The sequence below is a fragment of the Bombus vosnesenskii genome, unplaced genomic scaffold (assembly GCF_011952255.1).
Source record: "Bombus vosnesenskii isolate JDL3184/JDL3185 unplaced genomic scaffold, Bvos_JDL3184-5_v1.1 scf7180000013355, whole genome shotgun sequence".
In the NCBI taxonomy this organism is placed as follows: domain Eukaryota; kingdom Metazoa; phylum Arthropoda; class Insecta; order Hymenoptera; family Apidae; genus Bombus; species Bombus vosnesenskii.
In genome coordinates, this window is record NW_022882990.1 from 1,614,238 (window position 1) to 1,640,048 (window position 25,811).

At 30.8% G+C, this 25,811-nt stretch overlaps 2 protein-coding genes across 2 annotated transcripts in view; both read right to left on the reverse strand.

Moving 5' to 3' along the window:
- Positions 1-229: 229 nt before the first annotated feature.
- LOC117237044 (geranylgeranyl pyrophosphate synthase) lies at positions 230-1,954 on the reverse strand. Its single transcript, XM_033500628.1, has 7 exons — positions 1,791-1,954; positions 1,499-1,653; positions 1,198-1,342; positions 989-1,109; positions 776-915; positions 613-715; positions 230-539 (listed from the first exon to the last, which is right to left on the reverse strand). The coding sequence occupies exons 1-7, from the start codon at positions 1,845-1,847 to the stop codon at positions 334-336; spliced, it is 927 nt and encodes a 308-aa protein (XP_033356519.1). The 5' UTR covers positions 1,848-1,954; the 3' UTR covers positions 230-333.
- A 3,956-nt stretch (positions 1,955-5,910) lies between these two features.
- LOC117237037 (tyrosine kinase receptor Cad96Ca-like) overlaps positions 5,911-25,811 on the reverse strand; it is a 63,277-nt gene continuing 43,376 nt past the window's right edge. The window contains exons 2-8 of the mRNA XM_033500623.1: positions 22,639-22,889; positions 20,530-20,645; positions 16,775-17,174; positions 14,797-14,970; positions 13,927-14,277; positions 10,494-10,799; positions 5,911-7,529 (exon numbers count right to left, since the gene is read on the reverse strand). Of these exons, the coding sequence (XP_033356514.1) occupies positions 7,293-7,529; positions 10,494-10,799; positions 13,927-14,277; positions 14,797-14,970; positions 16,775-17,174; positions 20,530-20,645; positions 22,639-22,889 (1,835 nt within the window). The 3' untranslated portion in view covers positions 5,911-7,292. The remainder of the gene's footprint in view (positions 7,530-10,493; positions 10,800-13,926; positions 14,278-14,796; positions 14,971-16,774; positions 17,175-20,529; positions 20,646-22,638; positions 22,890-25,811) is intronic.

Below are 25,811 nucleotides of genomic sequence, written 5' to 3' on the forward strand. Positions count from 1 at the left end.
ATACTCTATATAGCAACTAGCATTTGAATTTCAATTACAATGATTCAATAAACGATCTAAGGAAAAAAATGACCTATTATCCTTTATATATAAATTTTAAAATAATTTTAATCATTAATGATATGTATTATTTACATATCAAAGAAAAAGAATCAGAAGCACCTCTATAACTTTTTTCTCTTACAAATATTATATAAGATTATTAGTCTTAATTATCAGATATCTATTAATCATAGGAAACATGAAATATACATAACTTAGATACGTATATACATAATTGAAAATGGTAAAATATAATCAAAGTGCTTCTTTTTTATCATTTTTATCATGTTGCTAAGAATCATGATGTTTCCAGCTCATCAATTCATCTAACAGTCGTACTAATAAAGGATTTCCACCTAGACATTGAATCTTTTTCCTTACTTCTTTGTCCATATCTTCCAATACGGTTCTTGTGTAGGCGAAAGATCCAAACTTTTCTAGCAAGCTAACACAATATCGTTTTACCTCGTTATCCTTAGTGCGTTGTCTAAGAATATCTTTATTAAGAATGATTAAGGAATAATAATATTCAAATATATTTTAAAAATAACATCTATGAGTCAAGGATACTTAATATTTGTCTGTCCTCTGGATGAGTCCGTAAAGCATGTATAATGGGAAAACTAAATTTTCCTTCTGAGAGATCTTCGCAATAACTTTTATTAAGGGCATACTATAAAATTTATTAATATATATCACAATATCAATTTATTCATTAGATCTAGAAACTTACCTCTTTTACACACAGGTTACAGTAATCATCTCGAATTTGGAAGTAAAGTCCTAACATACTAACTAAAGATACGTAATCTTCTTTAGAGTCAGAAAATAATTGCATTAATCTTATAGCCATATTAAAAAGCCCACCAGTTTCTATAGGAAAAAAATGAAAAAATATGTTATTGAAATCACATGAATTAATTAACATAAATTACGTAAAACTTACTTCTGATTATCATTTGTTTATACGCTGTTTCAGAGGGACATATATAATTATCTCTCCAATACAGTTCCATACCCTGACCTCTATGAAGTTCTAATAACTGCTGCAAATATACTTGCATACCCTAATATCAATTTTAATATTATTAAAATAATTTTATTGATATTAAAATCTACAACAAAGATAGGAGAATTTTTATACAGCATGTTTACCTCAGGATGATTTAAAGCAATTACTTTTTCTAAAGCGATAAATAAACCATAATTTGAAGCATTTATTGTACTTGCTACACCATAAATATTATGAGCTACAGGAATGCCCCTTCTTAAAACTGAATTATCTTGAATGTCATCAATTCTGGAAATATTAATAAATAAATATTTTGTAAATACTACAATAATCCTTTCCTTCCATTTTTAATGTAATCACGAATAAGAAAAAAATATCGAAAAAAATGGGAAGATGTTGGTTGATATTTTATATTTTCAAAATATATGTGATTCGTAAACTTACAGGAGACTGGAGGTATGAAGTAGCTGTATAATATCTTCGACAGCGTGGAATTTATCTTGCGGTATTTTTAACCAGTAATTGAAAGCTTGTATTAATTTGGCCCTGATTTGTTTCCCAGGAATTTGGAGAATATAAGTAACTGGTAGCAATAATATCTACAAAAGATTACACTTGCTTTGAAGTATTAAAACACGATCATACGCAATATGATAGTATACGAGATTCATTCTTGTCATTTTGACACATTTCTTAACCTCATTTGTCCATGATTCATAACGAAACATAATCTAACCTCATCTTCCTCCTTGTCACCGGAATGCGAATAAGGTGTCTTTTTATTTTCCTCCATAATATATTCCAGCACTTCGAGTTAGATCGTAACTATTTTACTAAATGCAATCAGTTAAGACTAACGCACACGAGAAAATCAATTGTACTGACGAACTGTCGAGCTTTCGCGTGCATAAAAGCCGATACCCCAATACTGACTGTACGCTTCGTCGTCTGCTACGCGATCACGTGTGGTGTTTGTGTACAGGACCCAGGAGTGACGTTACGTAAGTACTTGTGTATTTCATACGCATTTCAGACCTAAAAATACATTTATTAATATTATAATTTAGTTATGAATTAAAAACTTGTTTTAGCATTTTAAAATAGTAGTATATGTAGTTCGTATAATTATTATGTACTACTTATGATATATCTGCAAAAAGTATTCGCACACCATTGCATCTACTAATAAATGTAAACTAAGCAAATCGTTACTATATTTTTTTCTCAAGGACGTTCATTTAATTCCGACAGATTATTCGTGAAAGTAATCGAAATTTCTAATTTAAAATTCTAAATCTAAAATTCTGCATACATTGTAGACGATTTTAATTTCGTCAATTATTCCAACTTTAAATAGAAAATAATATTCAATAATTGAAACGTATATCTTGCATTCTTGCTTTACAAAAATTTGCAACATGTGTTATTGAATATCAGGAAGATCATTTTTGTGAAGAAAAAATATATACTTTGCCTGATTTCTCTTCTGTGCGTATAGTAAACACTAAGAATGTGACGAAATTAATGAAGTAAACTGTATACATATGGTCTTTTTAACGTATATGCTCGAGTTGCAATTACGATTTGATTTAGACTCTCGTAAATAGTGGAAGATACAATTACTCAATTTGATATTTCTTTGCATCGTGATCGGAGACACATTTTACCTTACATTTCGACCGGTTATTCTTATCATTTCATTAAACTGTCTTCCTTATGTAAATTTGTCAAAAGATAAGTGTTCATATATAATAAACATCTATCAATTATTTCCACTTCATATGATTTTTCATTTATACAATATGAATTCACATACAGATAAGTAGATTCAATCGATAAAAGCTCATTTAATCGGATATTAAATAAAATTACATTCAAATAAGTAGAGTTTTCTACATCGAATATCACTATTTCATTTTATTCATCTATCTGTCTTACCTTGTAAAAAATATTATACTTGCTAGTTGCAGAATTTACGACGAAGTATAAGTTATTATCATATTTGAACGGCCTTTTACGTGTTGGAAATATTCTTATGCCCAATAGGAACTATCCCTTGCTAGGAAATTTACATATATACCACAGCCTTTTGTATTAAAATTAACAATGATTAAATTTTACTGCACAAAACTATATTGTTTATTTTATATACACTATTATATTATATTTTATATATATAAAATAACTATTATATTTTATATATATAAAATAATGTAATAATATTTATACAAGGAAAACCGAAACCTTTCCTTGGAAATTTTGGGAACATCCTCTAATACTCTAGCCTAGATTTTATCATAGCTGTAATTAAGCAATTGTTGTCATTCAATCTGATATTCTCAACGCGAGAATTTATTGTAATTTCAACAAATAAATAAAAAAAAAATTCAATCTGATTGTAATTGTTCAAGATTTGTGAAAGCGAGATTGGGCTTGAGGTGACGTCACAGGATGGACGTTTTGCCTAAAGAAGGTCAGGAATGGTTGCATGGTTTTCCCGATAAATGTGGTTGTGGTGGAATACGGCCTTGGGAGCAAGCCTAGCCACGTGTGATTTTGCCACGGAGGTACCAATATAATGGGACACAAACTCCAAGTAGAAACTGCCTAGCAACGGCGTTTGAAACTTTCTCGATGCTTTCAAACGATTATAGAAAACAAATGCCATCGTACAACGAGGAAAATTTCCACAAGGCTGGCATTTGTGCGATTGCCTTGGAGAGTGTCACATCGAGCATTTCGACAATCGTATTTTGCGCCTAAAATTAGTCTATGCTTAGCAAAGAGTTATCCCGTTGAATGTGGATTCGTTTGAACCCAAGAACATTATTAATAGCGTTCATTAAACTTATTATTCGTAAAACATACTATTCATTAAACTTACTATTCGGTAAACTTATCAATCATTAGACTTATTATTTGTTAAACTTATTATTCGTTAAATTCTAATATTCGTTAAACTTTGTAGTAGTCTTGTATATACGTGTAAACATAATCTTGGCTTTGTGAAACAGTGGCTGATTCAAGTGAAGAGTTGTTACGCATCCAAAATTGTAACCATAACCCGACATATATATTATTACCGGAAACCCGAGATTTATATTTTTGTTTTACAAATTATTTACGTAAACATATTTCAAATTACAAAAAAACATTTTTACACAAATTTTAACTTCTTAATATTTCCAAACAAATATGTATTTCTTTAAGTCTATTTTTTGTATTTCCAACAAATACAAGAAATTCAATGAATATTTTTCGTATAAAATAAAAACAAGAAAGATATTATCTACAGAATTCTCATTTGAAGCTTGTTAAGCACAGATATTCTTCGCCTTTCACTACATATGTTACGTTCAAATTACATATGTTACATTCTCAATAAACAAGGAATTTCAATTGAGAAGTGACAAAAGTGTTAACGCGACGGCATGACGTAGTCACAATATTTACTGTAGGATTTGTATATCTTTTGCATTACAATAATTGATTGCATTTAAACTACTCATAAGCAGCACTTTTTTTCTTCTTTTGTCCTGAAAATGTGCTGATAACATTGTACATAATTGGTAGCTTATTTTTTGTACTTGTGAGGTTGAGAAAAGAGCGGTGAAGAAGCAAAGTGGAGGGGGAAGAAGCAAAGTGGAGGGGAAGAGGCAAAGTGGAGGGGAAGAAGCAAAGTGGAGGGGAAGAAGCAAACTGGAGGGGGAAGAAGCAGCGGGTTGGGACACTTCTTAAAGATTTATTGCGTGTGATGACCGCTGGGAAAAACTCGCGAAATTCCCCTACAGACACTCACAGATCGTTCCCTACCTCTGAGAGCCGGCAAGGTAAGAATAGTTACCTGCAAAAGAAGCTTTATTAAACTTATTAAATTGACCATCAACCTTTATTTTACTTGTCAGCCTATTTATTTTACTGGTAAGTACTCTGTCAACTTATTATTCTAATGGCAAGTAATCTTTGCTGTTACATTCTTTCGAGAATTGATTGTAATTTCAACAAATAAATAAAAAAAAAAATTCTTTCAAGTCCAGAGTCTTGAACAAACCTGCTCTTGTAATTATGTTAAAAAGTGTCACGATTCAAGCCATCAAAAGCTTATTGTCGTTCCTGCATAAAAAAGTGTTGTAAGATCACAAAAAATGATTGAAAAGTAAATTTTTAATACAGAGAAAATGAGTACATAAATATTTCTTTCATTATTGATATAATTTAACATCAAATTAAGGTACAAATGTAATTTTTCTCTCATATTTTCTATTCAATAAATGTGTTTAAAAACACTTATCTGTTTTTATTGCTTTAAATGTACTTAAATGTGCGTTCAAGGAGATGCTGCAAATATCTAATTATTTTCAGTGTTATAATGTAAGGAAAAGCATTCAGAGAAGGGTACCCAAAATCATTTTTTTAAAACTATGTCATTTTTTATTGGAATATTAAATCTGAAGTTTGTGCAGTATCGATTTTGTGGGCTTTTCATAAATATCGCGATTTTATAAACGGAATAGAGTTTCAACTTTGGATATTTCAGAACACAATTGTGACAGATATTCCAAATAACTCCTTAATCATGGTAGTCACGGTTTGCATTGTTTGCGCGTTAAGAATGACCTAATCACCATAACTGACCTTTCGCCGTTCAATTCTCAACTGTCTTTTACCCTGAGTGTACTTATGATGTTGACAGAGATACGCGTGGCATTGTCTCTGATCACGGTAACATTATTTTTTGTTCTGAACGAACGCGTGTACAGTAACCGCGTGTGCAAACAATGACCTGATTGGAATGCATATCTGTAAGCCACGGCACTTTCATTTGCCACAATTCATTGGCTACATCAAAAAACAAATTGCAGTACTGAGTGATTTATTTTTATAAAAAATAACTATACAATAACTTACAAAAGATCTTACTTAATACATATGTACAATTTGCACCAATATATATCGCTGTTGCAACGTAATAATGACGTAATTGCAAATTTATAAATTTTAAGGTAAGTACATTACTAGTCTCAGATATATCAGGATCTAATCTCTCTTCAGTATGAAAGTTTCATAATTTTCCGAATGTTCTGGTCCACTGATGCTAGGTAAGGCTATGAGTGCAGTAGCAACAATTTATCCCGCAACAGTTTTATCGATCTCGCTCGCATCAATCAAAAGTTCAATTTCTCCTTAATAACGAAATAGTCGCGATATTAAATGCGCGCACGTCCAAATAAACGAACGCTCCTTTCCTTAAGTGACGTTGAGTGTTATAGAAATATTCGTTATTTCTGTCGCACTTTGTGGTAATATTGACGTAAGTGTAATAGTGACGTAAGTGCAGACATTTATTCTGACCAAAATAATATATTTATTTAAAAGTAATTATAGGATGCCAACAATATTGTTTATCAACATAATAAATTATTTCCTTCGTTGTTTAATTATAAGCTTTAATAAATGAAATTAGTGTTTCCCGTCTCCTGAAAAATCACTGTTTTGCAATTGCATCACTGTTAAACTTGAACGACGATATATAAAAAGTTCTCATTATTTGAGTAATTGTTTCTTAACTAGTACATAACGTTTTCTCTGCATTCAATTATTGAATTTCATATCGTTTCTTTTCATATAATTTCTAGAATATAGTATGCTTATTTGTGCGTAAAGTTTAATGCAAATATAAATTAAAAATTTATTTGAACTCTGACTAGTTCACGACGTTCGTTTCTCTTCGGAATCCATACTTGTAATTCGTTCAACGTGTGAAACGTTCAGAAGTTTCGTTTGTTATATTATATACAACTTGACATAATTCAGGTAATTTCTTGATTAACTTAATTTCAGTGTTAACTGGTTTTGAAATACCTATATTGGTAATGAATTTATGTACAATTATTGGATTTCATTAACCAGTCATGATAACAAAATAGATTTATAAATTGTTTTGCGTATTTACAGACTGAAAGACTTGAAAAACTACATAATCGGGTCATTTATAATTACAAACCTAATTATAATATTGAACATTCATACAAATCAGTCATGTTTGACGAAATAACGCAGGTATCAATTTTTTAAGAACCAAATTTTAGTATTCTGTACTTGATTCAATAAAATCTTTCGAACTGAATAATATTTATTAGCTGTACTTTAAAGCTGCACACAATTTTTATTATTTGAGAATAATTGACCAATGTCAATGGTACACACTGTACTTAATATACTATTATGAGTACATCATTTACAATTTCTCACCGCTGAGATTGAGCACATTATAATACGAATGATCCGGGAACCTATCTAATTCGATGTAATCAGTTTCGTCGAGTAAAAGGCCTTCTGCTAAACTGACGAGTTCCCCAAAGGATGGCCTACATGCTGGATCTTTGTCCCAGCAATAATACATAATGTTATAAAGCTCTCTCTTGCAGTGTTCTGGCCTGTCTAGCCTGTAGCCCTCTTTGATTCTCCTCATTACCTACAAGAAAAGATTATATATCAGTATATCTTAATTAAATACCTATCCTAATCAAATAGCTAGTAGAAGTATTGTATACAAATATTTGAAAAGTTCTTATAGAAAACACTGCAATTGCCAAGAAACAAGTTTTTCAGGAGGAAAAAAATCCTTAAGCATTAATGTAATCCAAATTCATAAAACAGAAAAATATATCTGTAGAAAATCCTGTATGTGCCACCTATTAGCTGTAAAGAAATCTTAATATTCTATTCATTTAGATAGACGCTATAGACAAAAGCCAAGAAACAATTAATTTATTGACAGTTATATTTTTCTCTATAGAGACGACATTGTGACGCCATCTTTCAGCATTGCTAGTAACTATTTAGAACAGGAGATTGTAGTTAAATTCCATACTACAGTGTTTTTATTAGTATTGTTACAATTAGTACATTTTCCAATAAAAGTATTTCAATTTTAGTATTACTACAGTACAATGTTTTCTACAAGCACTCTTCATTTAAGCACGATAGAAGCTCTATTATCAAAATATCGACTATCAGGATACCGATTAAAGAAAAATTTTGGGGGTAGTCCTTTCAAAAATTGAAAAATAAGAATGGAAACTAAAATTAGTAAATTCTTATATAAATTTTATATTTTTCTTTCAGAAATTGTTATATTTTTATCGTAATTTTGTTTTATATTTATGTCTTTGTTTCTTCTTATTATTAATATTAACAAGTCAGTTGAAAATTAGTATTATATTTTCATGTGAAAACAAAGTTATTCTATTATATGAAAAATTCAATTACTCCAATAACGTGTTATGATTATATTGAAATATTGTAATATGCTAATTAAATACACTTTGATGATTATCTAATAAAACTAAGATAGAATAAAGATAAAACGTTTCCTAAAGTGAATACTGTGTGGGATGTTTAGTACGTAAAATATTTTTAATGCTAATATTACAATTAACTTTATATTTACTTTACAGGTGAAGTATTTCCTTATAAAGGAATAATATAAAGGAATTATACAGGGTGGTTGGTAACTGGTGGTGGAAGTCGAAAATATAGAATAAAAATTTTTTTTTTTAATTTTTCCATCGAGACAACGATTTACAGTGAGATTCGTTATAACGAGACGTGATAAAGTGCACGCGTACCGAGCGAAAATTCAAAGTCGATTTTCTCGAAAACAAAGCCTCAAACGAAAAATTGTTATTCTATATTTTCGACTTCTTTTTTCGCGTAGAATCACCCCCTTTCCGCTCGTACCACCAGTTACCAACCCCCCTGTATAATTCTAAAATCAATATTTTGGACATTTTTTTCATTGAAATTGGTTTAATCAAAATTGTCTTGATGGACTTAAGACAAATAATTGTTGATCTTTTTCTCTCCAGTATAATACAATATTATATGTATTTACAGTGTACAGGATGAGTCATAAACGCATGCCCATACTTCAGGAGGTGAACCTACACACAGATGAAGTAATGAACATATGTCGTGTCACATGCTCAGAAGCAATAATAGGGTAGATAAAACATCCTGCATGACATAGCCATCGAAACAATAATCAGATAGTAACAGAATAACCACGTCTGATATACACCCGACGATAACCCTTGCAGGGGGATCAAACCTTAGTATAAGAACCCTTCTAAATCAGCACTCAATACCCTTTTTGTTATAACATCCTGAACCGTCGCTCTGTTGGATTCGTACAATAAATTTTACTACCATATCTAAAGTTCAAATTTTTTAACTTAGTGAAACGTTCAAACTACCACGCGAGAGGATCACCGGTGATCTGTTAATTTCGTGATTTCTGTGTCTCCTACGTGACAATCGCATATACCTTAGTTCTCGAGTTGTAGGCAGCTATTACAGCAAATGTTCGAAGAGTACGTCTCGTGCCACAACATATGCCACTATACATTTTAACATTAAGAATTCCCTATTCCATACTCGCTCGAAAATACCAAGAATTCTTCAAATAGTCTTAAATCTATTTTGTATCCGTCTTCGCGGATCATTGTTCACCTGCGTTGAATACACAATACGTTCGAAATGGCTTCAGAAACAAAAGCTTAATGGATTTAGGTCATGACGGCCATCCACCTCAGCCTATCCATCACTTCGCGAGGAAGCTGAATATTCTTACGGTAAAAGCGAAACAAGCTCGCAAACATTTTCTTTAATTATTTATACCTAACTCGAAAAATATGGTGGGTAAGGCATGCGTTCATATGACGTTTTCTGCTTATCCTAGTGCGTACATTCATTCCTTAAAATATGGGCATGCATTTAACTCATCCTCTACATAATATTCTAGAATTAAATATGCATAAAAATACATGTATCGTACATTTTTTTTCACACGATTGAAACAAACGATATTTTTTCTAAACTTTTACTACAAAATATAGACCCATTTTGGCATCATTCTCGCAAGACAGAATTTAGACTTTTTTCTCACAAAAAAAATATATAATTTATATTAGTTCCATTTGACCTATTGATAGTATATTTTATTGTAACAATTTACATGTGTCTTAATCCTCATTGAAATGAAGTATCTGTTAGGTAGATGATACATTTACACTGTACATGGGAGTGTGCATGTAAGCGTCAGAGGACGTCCAGGTCTTACTTGAGACAAAAGACTGTTGTTAGATGTTAGAAGCTTCTAGAATAGTTTGTTTGACAACAAGCGTGCGTGTAAGAAGGTTATCGAGGTCTTCAGAGTGTAATATATATGTATCGATGTTGTGTGCTAATAAAGTTATTAATTTATTATACCTTAACAGTATCAAATATTTATGCGAGTATTTTCACCAAAAGTAAATCCACTCCTTCGATGTAATCACACCGAGCGGATTAATTGAAAAATATTTGATCTTATTGTTTAGAAATCTTTAGTTGAAAGAAAATCTTTCGAATTTTAATAAATTCTGAAATAGCGTACCTCTGCGGCGGCTAAGCCGGGATAAGGCGTAGAACCCAGCGTTACAATTTCCCATATTAATACCCCGAAACTCCATATATCCGATTTCACGGAAAAGATGTTATCGTAGAGACTCTCCGGAGCCATCCATCTGATGGGCAGCCGACCTTCGGACTTCCTTTCGTATATTTGATTAGCAGCCACATCCCTGGCAAATCCGAAGTCTGCGACTTTGCACGCATGATTCTCGTCTATCAATATATTTCTCGCGGCTAGATCTCTATGTATAATTCCTTTCGAAGCCAAATATTCCATACCTTTGGCTATCTATAATATGTAAATAGTACTTGAATATAACATTCATTAATGTTTGCCTCTGAAATGTAGTTATTGTAATTATACAAATGACCTGAGAGATCATATATTTAGTTGATTCTATTTTTTATTAAGCTATTAAGTATATACAGGGTGGTTGGTAAAACTGGCGGTACAAGCGGAAAGGGGGTGATTCTACGCGAAAAAAGAAGTCGAAAATATAGAATAAAATTTTTTTTTTAATTTTTCCATCGAGACAACGATCTACAGTGAGATCCGTTTTAACGAGACGTGATAAAGTGCACGCGTACCGAGCGAAAATTCAAAGTCGATTTTCTCGAAAACAAAGCCTCAAACTAAAAATTTTTATTTTATATTTTCGACTTCTTTTTTTGCGTAGAATCACCCCCTTTCCGCTTGTACCACCAGTTACCAACCACCCTGTATAAAACCGTTGACAAATATCTACTTTTAATAATGGATTCAGCTAACCAATTACGTTTTGTTTTATTCTTGCGCTATTAAACATAATAATATTCTCTTTCATAGAAGTTATGATAGAAATAATGTTTTTCTCTTGCTATTAGATGTATTAGTAATTGAAAAAATATATATTAGTGTTTTACTTGTATTAATCGTACTGTAACTAAAGTGAACAAACTGAGTTACAGCGTGGAATAATACAAATAGAAAATAACATATACATTTTTTAATATAATAATTATTTAAATATAATAATTTCAAATGTAATAATTATAATAATTAAATATAATACTCAGGGTGCATATTCTTTACCGGAAATGTTAGTTACACTACGGATTCGCTTTAAGATTCGAGATTTGGGAAAATTTGCGCATAAAATGACATTTGCATAACACGGTTTGAGAATTGAGGAAATCCCTGTACAGAACGGCACGCAATGAAAATTCTTAAGTGCAAGCGCATCTTAAATTTGCATACGGAATTTTTGAATATTGAAATTTCAAATTTGTTATTAGTTCGCGGAATATTAACGTTTTGCACCTCAGGGTTTCTTCGCTGTAGAGTAACAGCAACTAAAGGCTTCTCTAATAAAAAATCGATAAAATTTTTTGAAACCGATATAAGTAGAAACCATATATAAATTAACAAAGCTCAGAAAATGAAGACATTTTACCAGGAAAAGAAGGCTCTCGTTTGATAATGTTTAACAGTGATGAAGAAGAAACTGTTGCCTATGTAATATTGACATGTGATACTTTTAATTAATCATTGATAGTTTTAATAAGCATATTTCTTTTAGTTACAAGAAGAAAGTAGTATATTTTTGTTAATTTTTTGAACACCTTATTTTTTAAAAGTTAACTGTCGTATTATACGAATGATCGTATTTTTAGGACTTAATAATGAGTTACGTATATGTAGATTTTAACCAATTGGCATGTATTACGTAGTAAGCTTTGTATGATAAAGATATATAAAATTTAATTTATGTATTTTAATAAGCATAGATGTTATAATTATTATTCATTTAAATAATATTTTTTATTTTTTAAATGTATGATCAATTACTGGCTCATTTTTTACTACGTAACCAACTCTACATTTGGCTCCTTTTCTAGTTTCTGATTTTCTATTCCATATCTCATAACATTTAGACGATTTAAAAAGCTAAAAAGTGATATGTACTATCAGGATGTTTATGGAAAAACCTTTTTACGTATATATGAATAGTATTCAATAATATAAATTATTAAATTACCAATAATATATTATGTATATTTATTGTCACTCTTTTAACTTCCAAATCATTTTATTTTCAGTTTCTAAATACTGTAGCTATGTAACCAAATCAACATATTAGTTGACCAAAATTCAAGAACGGAAAGAAATTAATAAGCATATAACGCCGTTAACGATATTTTCATTTTTATAGTTAGCATTTAAAATGATTACGTTCCTCTTATGTAGAAAAATCAAGTTTTATTGTGTCTTTATCAAATTTTTTATACAGAATAATTCATAAAATTGGTATTTAAAGATGCATGTTATTAAAAAATTGTCGTTTGAAGAAAAAATTATTATACACGATATTCACGATGTTCACGATATTCAGGACTAGTGCCTTTTTTTCAAATAGTAAATATTTACTAAAGGTGAAATGTGGAGAAGTTCTAATGTTTTCTATAGCAAATATGATAGCATAGGTGAACTTTTTATTCTTCCAATATTTTTTGAGAAACGAAAGTGGCCTTCAGTGTTTTAAATGGGATACTATCTACATGTTTTTTATATTTTATGAAAGAAACTGTCAAGATAAATTCAACCATGTGATATTAAGATCAGACAAATTTAGAAGCGAAAGAATTAAATCGAACATTTCGTAATGTTATATTTATTAATATGCTGCACTCTTTGTTTATTGCAATATTGTTTCTCTGTTCGGAAACTTTCATTTCTATTTCACCCATATCGTTTATAAACAGTTTGGCAGTTTCTCCGTGTGTAGAACTTATTTATGTAATTAATAATTATATAAGGAATTTTATCCGTTAAAAAATGATTCGAGAAACGTACTCGACTTGTTCCTAGTAACAGTCCTCCCGTAATCCAAATTTATAATAAACGCATTTATAATACATATTTTCAAGTCTAGTTCTTACAGAAGGAAGATCTAGACCATTCAAAGCGCTTGTGGCCATAAAATACCCTCTTCCGTCTTTTCTATTAAAAGTTTCTTCACCATCACCTTCATTTTTTGTATCAGTATCATCGTCAGAATGTTTACTTTGTATATCTACGTCATTGAAAGCATCATCGTATTCATTTTGAATCTATATTTGAGTATCGCTTACATTCGTTAAAATTAAAACAGTTTCAGTTAAACCTTCCGATATTTCGAATATCACTTAGTTCCCAGATGATACAAACAATTGATATGATCGAATCAAATATATGCCAAACGCGACAATAATCCAATTAATGCTCAAAATACAAAACAGTATGAGTAAATACAAAGTACAAAACAAAATACAAATTATTTTATCTCCTAAAGCGTGAATTATAGAATTTCCTAACAGCCAGAGGAACAACAATTGAAACAATTGCAAGTCATGAATGACGCAACACGGATAAAATGTGACTTGATAAAATATTATACCTGGTAAACAAATCCAGTTAAGTCCCTGGACGTCAATCCGGGTCCACCATGATTTCTTTCTTCTCTAGATGCTCTTAGAAAGCTCTGTAGCTTTCCACCGCTTACGTATTCTAAAATCACGAACATCGGTTCGCGCTCTGTACAGCAACCTAACAATCTGACTACGTTGGGATGGGGATCCAAATTTTTCATGACTCGTAACTCTTGTGCAAGATCTAGCCGCTCTCTTTCAGTGGCATTTTCTTTCAACGTCTTCACCGCCACGATAGTTGCTCCTGATTTCCCATCAATATCTAAGGCCTCGCATTTCCACACTTGACCAAAGCAACCCTCGCCAAGGATATTAAAGACCTGTTGAACAAGATTTGAAAAATAAGGAATTTAGTTATTCCTTAGACGAAAATTGTAATATGTAAAAATGTTGTTTCGGAGATTAACTCTCAGACTGTAGATATTTATGCATTTATTGCATTTCAAGTCGTTAATAAAACCTATACAAAATTTATTAGTTTCAAAATTGTCACAGTGATTAGACGTTAATTATTATTATAGATCCCATTTCTTTAGCTGTTTCATAACAAAAAGTGGATTTGTTGCAGTCTGTTAATCGCGTAGTTTATATTTTATACATGCACGTAATTATTAGAAAATGTATTAAGATCAAAATGTATGAAAATAACTTTATATATCAGGAACATCGAAAATATAAAATACAATATATGTATTTGGGGCATCTTATGAAAAAATTAAATTTGAATGATTTTATTGTATATCTTAAATTGTAATTTGTGGGAAAATGTAAATTTGCAATCAAATAATTACCATATTTGTTTCGAAGCGAATTGTTTCTAAATTGTTATAATTACCAACCTTTAAACGATGCCGTGGAAATTCCCATTTGTCTTCTTGTTTGTTCTGTGCACTTTGATTCTCTTTTTCCCAGGGTTCATACCGATTGTTATGCGCTTTTGGCCCTCGCCATCTTTTTAAGACAAGCGATGGATCGTCTGATATATTTGAGACACTGACTGAAGCTTGTTCTTTCTACATAAACAAATATAAGAAAATTATTGTTTCGGAAAGTTCTAAAAAAATTGTATTCAATTGCTTCACTTCTTTTACAATAAATTGATCATGCATACTAAAATTTGTAAGTGTTAATGAATAAATTATTTTTTAATTATTGAAAAAGGAATTGTTAAAAGATGTATATTAAAGATAACTATATTAAATTAAAAAAATATTTGAGAGATCTATAAAATGTTATATTAAAGATTTATATTATGAAAAGTGTTTTCAATGTTTAATTATGTCATTATTTCATGCATGACCCTTTTCATAGTATTAAGATAGAACACTGTGTAACTTTATGCTGCAATGAATAATAATATTTTACAATGTCGATAGTGTAAAATATTATTACAATAATAATACAAAACTAAGAATTTTTATAAAATTTATTTATTATATATACTACAATTGTTTGTCAAAACGTATAATAAAAGTTATTTGAAAAAAGCATAAAAAATACTGTAGTAAAAATATAACAAAAGGATATTTAAAATAAATATAACAATTTCAGCTAAAAATCGTTAAATCTTTTTCACACTATTGCGTTTGAACGAAGCAATGCACTTATCAACTTCATTATAGATTAACTCGATTTTTGAAATTTTTATTAATGTTCAGAAGCAGACCACGAAACTCATACGATTGACAAATTTTAAGGTTTTTAAAGATCTAATATAGGATTCCTTGTTTCAACTTAGTGTGAAACATTTTCTTAAAACATTAAAAAATTGTATTAAAAAATTGTTAAAATGAGAGTAACATTCAGGAGCTACGTAAAAATTCGAGAATTGCAATAAGATAAAATTGTATATTTTATTATACATCGTGAGCCTGAATTCGTGATACAAGTGAAATTTAAGGAGATTCTATGGCTTGATATAAACTAGAATCGAGAATAACAGAACTACGTTAACGCTCCGTTTTGAAGAGAATGAAGCTCGAACATGTTTTGTCAAGAATTATCTCGAATACACGTATGTTTGTATATACAGGTGGATGGTAATTGGTAGTACAAGCGGAAAAGGGGATGATTCTACGCGAAAAAAGAAGTCAAAAATATAGAATAAACATTTTTCGTTCGAGGCTTTGTTTTCGAGAAAATCGACTTTGAATTTACGCTCGGTACGCGTACACTTTATCACGTCTCGTTACAACGGATTTCACTTGTAGATCGTTGTCTCGATGGAAAAATTAAAAAAAAAAATGTTTATTCTATATTTTGATTATATTTACCAAAAAGATATTTGACCTCATGGTAAAACATAACCGAGAAATGCTGTTGCTATTGATAAAAATAGAATTGATACTCCAATTGATCAGACTTGAATTAATTTAAATGAATAATAAAATATATTTCGTGCAATATGTAAGTATATAATAAAAAAATAAAATGATGCACCGTTTATATGAATTAAACGAATTAATCATCCTGAATTTATGTCTTTTATAATATTTGAGATTCTATAAAATGCAATATTAATATTTGGGCAATAATGTATTGATAAAAATAATCCTGAAATAATTTGAATTATTAGAAATATTCCTAGTATTGATCCAAAATTTCATAAATAATTAATATTAATTGGAGTTGGTAAATTAATAAATGGTACCACCAGTTACCAACCACCCTGTATACTTTCTCAAAAGCGAACAGTTCAACCTAATTTTCATTTTTGTTTTATTTTGAGCCACACAATCTTTCTAACTTGGCTGGTACTAGGAATTTAGGCTCACGGTGTGTTTCCAACGATTTCATCTACAGAACGTGTTTCCATACCGTGTCTTCTTTGGATTTCCGATTCCTGCAAAATTTGTTTCTCAGGGACCACGCACCCATACCGAGGCCCACGACGAGCACGCAGACCGCCGTGACTGGTACCAACGTCATCGCTATATCTTGGGAAGGCGGTGCCTCGGCAGGTGCAATTTTCGAGCTGAGAGGTGGCCCCTCGACCTCGTTCTCCTCCATGGGCTGTTGCGGAACACCGGTGGTGCCAGGACCGGGATCAACCTCGGACTGCTTCGCGTCTTCAGGCTGTAACTTCGTCGTTTTCGGAATACTGGGTGGCACAGCCACTGGTGACGGCGGTATCCCCAATTTACGGAATAATCCCTGTCCAGGAACTACTCCTGGTAACAATGGCGGCCGTCTTCTGCCAGCAGAACCTACAGGGCTCCTGCCGAGGAAAAATTGGAATAGAGTCGAGCCATGTCGGTCACCGAAACGTTTTCCAGTCGATTCAAACATATTGTTAACGAACTGGAGCATGAATAATGGAACGGGCTACTGGTAGTTCTCTGAAAGGTCACACGCCGTTCCTCGTGATTTATCGACGAAACTTTCTAGCAAGTTGGTTGATACTTGTAGATTCGTCCAAGTCTGTGGCTTCTCCGCTCGATCGACCACGGGACAGTTTAAGGAAAATTGTGGTGTTGGTTTGGAAGCACGATACAGATTGGTAATTCGAGGATTTGCAGCAATGAGAAAGTAGCTCTGATATTTGAAGACTTGCAATAATTAGGTTGTGTGATGTTGCAGAAGAACTGTATTTAATTAAATCATGAAGTTGTGGGTCTTATGAGAAAGATTTTCATAGAACCGAAGAATTTTCATTCGATGATAAGTTGAAATATAGATAATTCTTTATAACATTGATAACAGTTTAGCTTGTAATTATGAAGTGTATTATTATCACCTTAATCTTCCAATTGATAAATGTTCGATTGCAATCTAGTGAAATAAGACTACAATCGATGATGAAAGCCGCAAATGAAGAACAATTTTTAAATTCAAGTTTATCTTTCTATTTGATTTTGAAATTCTGTGCTGCGTTCTCGAACATTTAAAAGTATCAGTAACTTCTAAACTATGTATACAGATTAATATTAATTAAACTAAAGCAACTTAACAACTTAGATTAATATTATTCGTTTCTTAAAACACGTTGTGGGCAGTTATTTAAAAGTTATTTAAAAGACTGTTCAAATCAAAGACTCTTCGAATCCATCAGATTATTTTTTTCTTCGATTATTTCACTTTAAAATAATTGTTTTTAATCATTTAATAACGTAATAGTCAGAAGATCAAAAAAATGTGCATCTGATCTGCATCTGATCTGCATCTAAATTGTATTTATTAGAAGGAAAAGAATTGTGTAGGTTTTATATTCAAAAATGCAGAATTATATTTCTAGGAATATTAATTGACTATATTAAATTTTGGAAAATGGATTGAATTACTGGAAAATGGAGCTGATCCTCATTGCAACAATTCCTTTAACCGAGGAAATTATAACGCAGGAACTCTGCACAATTTGAAATATTTTAAGATATTATGTTCTACTATAGTTTTTGTTTCCACTTATAATACGTTTTTACAAATTTAAAGAATGATTTTCTTTAATTTACAGCTGTGATTTTAAAAAAGAACAACTAATTTAAATTCATACGATATATACAGGGTGGTTGGTAAATGGTGGTACAAGCGGAAAGGGGGTGGTTCTATGCGAAAAAAGAAGTCAAAAATATAGAATAACAATTTTTCGTTCGAGGGTTTGATTTCGAGAAAATCGACTTTGAATTTTCGCTCGGTACGCGTGCACTTTATCACGTCTCGTTATAACGGATTTCACTTGTAGATCGTTGTCTCGATGGAAAAATTAAAAAAAAAAATTTTATTCTATATTTTCGATTTCTTTTTTCGCGTAGAATCATCCCCTTTCCGCTTGTACCGCCAGTTACCAACCACCCTGTATATGTAAGAGTTAGGTACTGATGTTGATTACTAAAACCTATAGCCTGTGTGAAAATTTCATACTTTAAATTACGAGTATAATTTACGAAATAAAGACAATTGTATTTTATAATCTTAACCATTCTCATTTTTCATCATACACAAATACGTTTAGCAACATCAATAAATGTTTTTCTATCTTTGTAACTTGCTATCTAACAGTAGACATCTATAAAATTTTATGTATTTCCGACTTGCTATGTTATATAATTATTCATTTCAATAAATTATTGAAATTTTGTACACTTAGAAATCGATATTTTCTAATAACTGGTCATAGCTTTCTCGTCAAATTATTCAAAGTAGACTTAGTCACACAGCTATAAATTTTCATTAGAATTCTATATTCTCAAGCCGGTATGTTCAATATTACAGTACAACATAAAAAGCAAACGCATTACTGGCATCATCGAATAGTGTTAGTCAGAATAAGACGACAAACATCTAGTACGAGAATAGGCTCCCGTAACTGCCAATATAAATATCTTAAAACTCCTCCAAAGAACTGTGAGAAAACTTTAGAAAATCGTCATGAACGTTTCTTAACGTTCATAAGAACGTTTCATAAGAAATATATTATCCTCAGTATTAATAAAAATGCAATTCTGTTCATAAAGGATAAAATTATGTAGCAATTAAAGATAATTGCAACTTTGTTTGGACACCATATCTAGCTATTTCTGAGAAGAAGTAGACAGGCCAAGAAAAAGAAGCGATTACTGTTTCATTAACACCGAATTCTACGACAAATTCCATTAACTGGCTTTGAATACATTACAAAAATAACGTGATGTTTTCTCGAATAATGAATGTAAAGATTCTGTAATACTGCATACGATACAAATTAATGAAGGATTTCTCAACAGAAATATAATTACTGCTAATATTCAATCCAGTACAAATAGCGTAACATAAATTCAAAATAGGTTTACACTCTAAAATTGATCTTTCAATTTGTAATGTGTGTACTTGACAAATAATCGTGATGGATCTACAGCGGCAACATTATAAATAGGAACATTTTATTTTCGTAACTCGTGTAAAATTCCCAGTTAATCTGTTTTAGGTTTGAAGGATGTCTGGATCAGTGGCTGAAAATATATGAAAAAATGATATACAGAACGATCGAAACTATGAAAATCATAAAAATATTTCCTTTTTAAAGTGAATGCATTTGAAGGTTTATATTACTGCCAGGTATCGCTTTTCTTTAAAAATATTTCTGGATATTGCCCAAAATATCGACAGAGATGATCGTTATATGAATTCTTTGTAAAAAAAGACGCTGAAAATGGCCTAAAAATAGAAATCTTAAAGTAGAACAACCGTTTGAACTGCTGCAAATATATCGAGATTCAATCTACATTCAAAATTAACGAGAACAAAAATCTCAACGATCATAAACAAATATTAAAAATATTCTCCTTTCTGAGAGACTCAAAATTCTAAAACAAAATCTAACTCCCTACAACATACTCGTCCCAAAGTATCGTCAATAATAATAAATTTTGTGTAATTCATGCAACTTTGAAGATTATTTTTAAAGAAGAAAAAAAAAGAAAAATTCCAAGAATAAAAAATCAAACAGCAAAGTTTTCAAACGATAGAAGGATTCGTTTGTTATATCACTTCTGCGGATAGAAGCGACGTTCTGAGTGAGTGATCGTGAGTGACATCGAAGATCGGAATCGGTTCATCAATCGATGCGCAAACAATTTTGTCCTCGACGAAGAACCTACCTGGTCCAGTCGGGTTCCTTGGGACCCGAAGTGTTCTTGATAGTGACGTAGACTTCGGTCTTTGTCGTGAGCTGACCGTCGGAGACGGTCACGTAAAGGAACAGGTTCTGCCCTCCCTGGAAAGAAGAAACAAGAAACGTCGTTCAATCCCTCAATGTCGACCATACGCAGCTTGTGTTACGTTCTCATCGTCTCGGACAGGGAAAAAAGCTGACCGTGCGTACTTTGCCCTCGTCTAACGACGAGATCTTGACCACTTAAATGCACCACCATGACATTGCGTGGTACCATACCATGACTTCTGATTAGGCGATGACTATAAAAAGTACGAAAATAAAGAACACGATAAAACTTTATTCATCTAAACTTCATTTACAGAAACAAAATTTTAGTATCTAGTCATCTGAACTTCTGTCAATTGAATTCATTTATCTGAACGCCAACTCCTATTATTATCGTATTATTTATTATTCTATTTTATTCGATTCCACATAAAGAAATAAGTCGGAAATGTAGACATTTTTTCATAGAACACTTTGTTTTTTAAAAAATTCTATTTGAAAATTTATCAAGCACGCATGTATCAGATACATGTAATCTTAACTAAACATGTGCAACTTCTAATTTCTTTATAATAAAGCCTTAAACGAAAAAATTGTTTTCTATTTTCACGCGTAAAATAACTTGCTGCTGTTTACTTACGCGACTCAATCGATAATTAGCCGTGGTGATAAATATTGAATAAATTTCCAAATTTGGATTTGTTGGAAAAAATTGTATTCGACTTATTTTTGTGCGTAGAACCCCTTGCAGATTTTGTCATAATTTTTAGGACACTCTGTATGAACGAAAAATCACTAGTAAAGAGGAAAATCAATGAGCACCTATTAGATAAACTCTAGTTGCATTAGGAAAATTGATTAATAAAGAATATAAATTTATAAAATAGACAAAAATAGTAATATAATAAAAATACAAAAATATAAACATGATAGTCAAATAAATTATTGATTTGTATAATAATTAGTCTCTGTTTTATCTCTCTTCCTCTGCTTAACACCACATAGATCTTAAAAAAGGTTAGTGATTTCAAACTTTTTATTGGAAATTAAATATTGTATTTATTATTATATATCTTTTTAATTTTAGTCTGGCATCTGTGTAGTTTGTTTCATAGCTAGCTGTAAATATTTCAAAAATAATACCGGCGGATATTTCTTATTCATTTTTTGAAGTTACGCTGAAGTTAAGTCCTTTATAGCTTTTAGACGATTTTCAATTTCAAGAAATAAAAAGATGTCGCGACAGCTGAAATCTGGGGAATAAGATTAGGGCATCACTACGATTTTTTTTGTGGTTAAAAGTCTATTGATTTTTAGGAATTATGCTGTTTAAAATATATATGATTTAAATACAATACAATATACTTTTGGATTTTTCCTGGTTAAATATTCTTATTGACGTAAAATAAATTTTATCCGTGTATACTGGCTATAATACATATATTACTAAGGACTCACGAAACATTAATTTTTCATCATTTGAGACTTTCTTTCATTTAATTCCAAATTTCCAAAAATTTGCAAAAAATCACCAAACACGGAATATATTAATTTTTTATTATCCAAACAGGTATAAAATTTGTTACAGAAACGGTACGCGCCAACATTTTCTACTTTTATATTTAAGCATTAATTAGATTATTTTTATCAATCAAATAGATTAATTAAATATTATTTGAAAAAATATTAAGAAATATTAATATTGTTTCATTCGTTATATTTCACCGACATTCAAAGCCGGTTAAGTCAGTTAAAGTCGAAAGCAAAAAGCGTTTTACAAATAAAATTACATTTTATCTACAAAATTACTGTATTTGTTATTTACTGGCAATGTTATTCTTTACCGAATTAAATCGCCAAATTTTCAATGACAACAAGAAAACACTATTTACGAATAATGATGTAAAATTTTATCCAATAATTAAACAATATTTACTTAGGATAAAATGGGCTGTTCATATATAAGAAAGCAGAGTAAAAGGGCCTAAAAAAGGTAGTGTATTTACAAACACGAAAATTATTAAGATGGATTAAAAGTGACACTCACTTTGCCTTTGAGCGTTTCATTAACGTAGATAATGCCGGTGCTATTGTCGATGAAGAAAGGAAGCGGCGGTTGCGGACTGTCATTTCCGTTGTAGTTGTGTCCAAGAGGTTCCAAGCCATAAGTTAGCTGATCTTGTTCGTTGTCTTCCGCACGGGCTCTAGTCACCACACTTCCTACAGGTTCTGTATCCAGAAGCACCAAATTTCGATCTATCCACATTACAGGAGGTGTGTTGTCGCTGAACTGACTTTCTACAATGCAAATTACCATAATTGCAAGGTGAGTGTTGTTCGTTTCTACCTATCGAACAATATTAGGATGGAATTGCATTAACACGTTTGAAACAGATAATATAGCATATTTGTATGTATGTCATACGATATCTCGCCGATGACATGCGATAACACATGTACCTCATGATGAATATTTCTAGTCAATTGTCAAACACCGGTCAGAAGAACAATGGTTGAAAAGATAAGATAGGTTTATGTTTCGAAGAGACTTTCAAGAACTATTATAAAGATTATTTATGATCTATATTACTTCAAACAATTTTTTTTATTTTGCTATATGTATAAATATATCTTTATATTATAGTAAAATTTGTATATCGTGTGTGTTTGTTTGTTCTGACTTACAAGTGTAAATAATGTTTATACCTATTATATACATTTTATATAATTTTCTCATTTTTGAAATAATTAAATTAATAAAATAATAACCTTTTGGGTGTTTATCTTTCAGAAATTTTCACTAAAACGTTATGTTACTCATACTACCTATATATAGTATGTCACATAGTCATCCGATATCAAAATTATTACGAACGCCCACTGACATACCGTGTATGTCATGATGTATTTTTAAATAAAAATTGTCTAAAATGTGATTTTTTTTATTCCTACATTGATTAGTTTCGCCAATTTTTTACTATACATGCAAAAAAAGTTTTCGGTCATTGTAAAGAATTTAAGATGTTAAGATGGAATCCGTTAAATTAATTAAAGTATTGATTACGTATTTGGTTGATTGAGAAGCTTTGTTGGTACATTTGTGAAAAAGGAATTAATTGCTTGTAAGGGCACAAATTCTTATTTTTCAATGAAGCTCTTTTTTTATGGTTTTATAATAATCATATGAAAGCACTACTAAATGATACGATATGATACGAGAGCGCTATAGTGAACACAATGATGTACAAATACTTTTTGTAGCCGCTGTATTTTACATATTCTCTATTTTTAGTATATACGTCGGGTTAACATTAGAATTTAGGGCGCGTAACGATTCTTCGTTTAAATTAGCCATCGTTTTGCGAAGCAGAGATTATATTTACACGAATATACAAAACTTTTACAAAGTATAATGAATATTGAGTTTGACGAATAATAAGTTTAACGAATAATAAGTTTGACGAATAATATGTTTTACGAATAATAAGTTTAACGAATAATATGTTTTACAAATAATAAGTTTAACGAATAATAAGATTAAGGAATAATATGTTTTACGAATAATAAGTTTAACGAATAAATAGTTTGACGAATAATAAGTTTAACGACTAATAAGATTAACGAATAATATGTTTTTACGAATAATAAGTTTAATGAACGCTATTAATAATGTTCTTGGGTTCCAACGAATCCACGGCCAACGGGATAACTCTTTACTACGCGTATAATAATTTACGGCACAAAATACGATTGCTGAGACGCTCGGTATAAACTGCCCGATGTGTCACTCTCCAAGGCGATCGCACGAATAGTAAACTGATGGAAATCTTCCTCGCTGTACGATTGCATTTGTTTGTTATACAGGGTGGTTGGTAACTGGTGGTACAAGCGGAAAGGAGGTGATTCTACGCGAAAAAAGAAGTCGAAAATGTAGAATACAAATTTTTTTTTAATTTAAAAAGATTTTTTTTTTTTTTAATTTTTCCATCGAAACAACGATCTACAGTGAGATCCGTTGTAACGAGACGTGATAAAGTGCACGCGTACCGAACGAGAATTCAAAGTCGATTTTCTCGAAAACAAAGCCTCAAACGAAAAATTTTTTTTTATATTTTCGACTTCCTTTTTCGCGTAGAATCACCCCCTTTCCGCTTGTACCACCAGTTAGCAACCACCCTGTATATATCGTATGAATTTAAATTCGTTGTTCTTTTTTAAAATCACAGCTGTAAATTAAAGAAAATCATTCTTTAAATTTGTACCAACGTATTATAAGTAGAAACAAAAACTATAGTAGAACATAATATCTTAAAATATCAAGATGCAGTATTTCACTTACTAGTAATACATAAAGTGATATTAGTTAGGTTGTTCATTTATTTTTATGTTTGATCATTGATTATTGATTGAATGTAGTTATTAAAATCAAAATAAAACTGCATTAAGGTAGAATTCGTTGAATGAAATATTGATTACGTGTTAGATTGGTTGGAAAATTTAATGGTTAAGTTGTTGATTATTAAAGATAATTATATTTGATGTATATGAATTTGATTAATTTATATTGTACACATGTTTATAATATGATTACCTGAAAATAGGTTAACTTCGAAGTTAAAAGAGTTGAAAGTAGAAAACAAATGTATGTACACGGCGACAAAAATGACTTGTCACCAGCATCGTAACGTTATTCTCCAGATGGGTGAAGATCTACGGAAAAAAGTAACCGCGAAGGATATAGCCGAATAAGCATGATAAAATTGTCTCCAAAGCAATTTGATCTGGGTGCATATCATTCAATAGACCTCTCGAAGAAAACGCTTTCCGGAAAGTGTCAAGCTGCTATCCTTACAGTAACGGTAGTTATAGGGCAAAACACAATTTACAGTTTAAACTCCATTTCTTTTGCTCTACTTAATGAAAAATTATTAAAAAAGTCAGATGTGTTGTACATAGTGGCGTACATGTCTATAAATGTTTCCAAAATTTGTAGTTGAAAAATCGATTTTCTAGAGGTTCGGAAAATTGTATTTGTCTATATTATTGCCTTAGTTTTTGTTGTGACTATGTTAATGTCTTTATAGTTTTAATAGCTTAGATTATTAAATTATTCTCTTCAGATTTCTTAGAGAAGTGCATCAGAGTCAAAAACTCGTAAACCGATTTTTCCTAATTTTCCGTACACAACAGAGTGGCATATTTTCATAGTCGAGATACTTT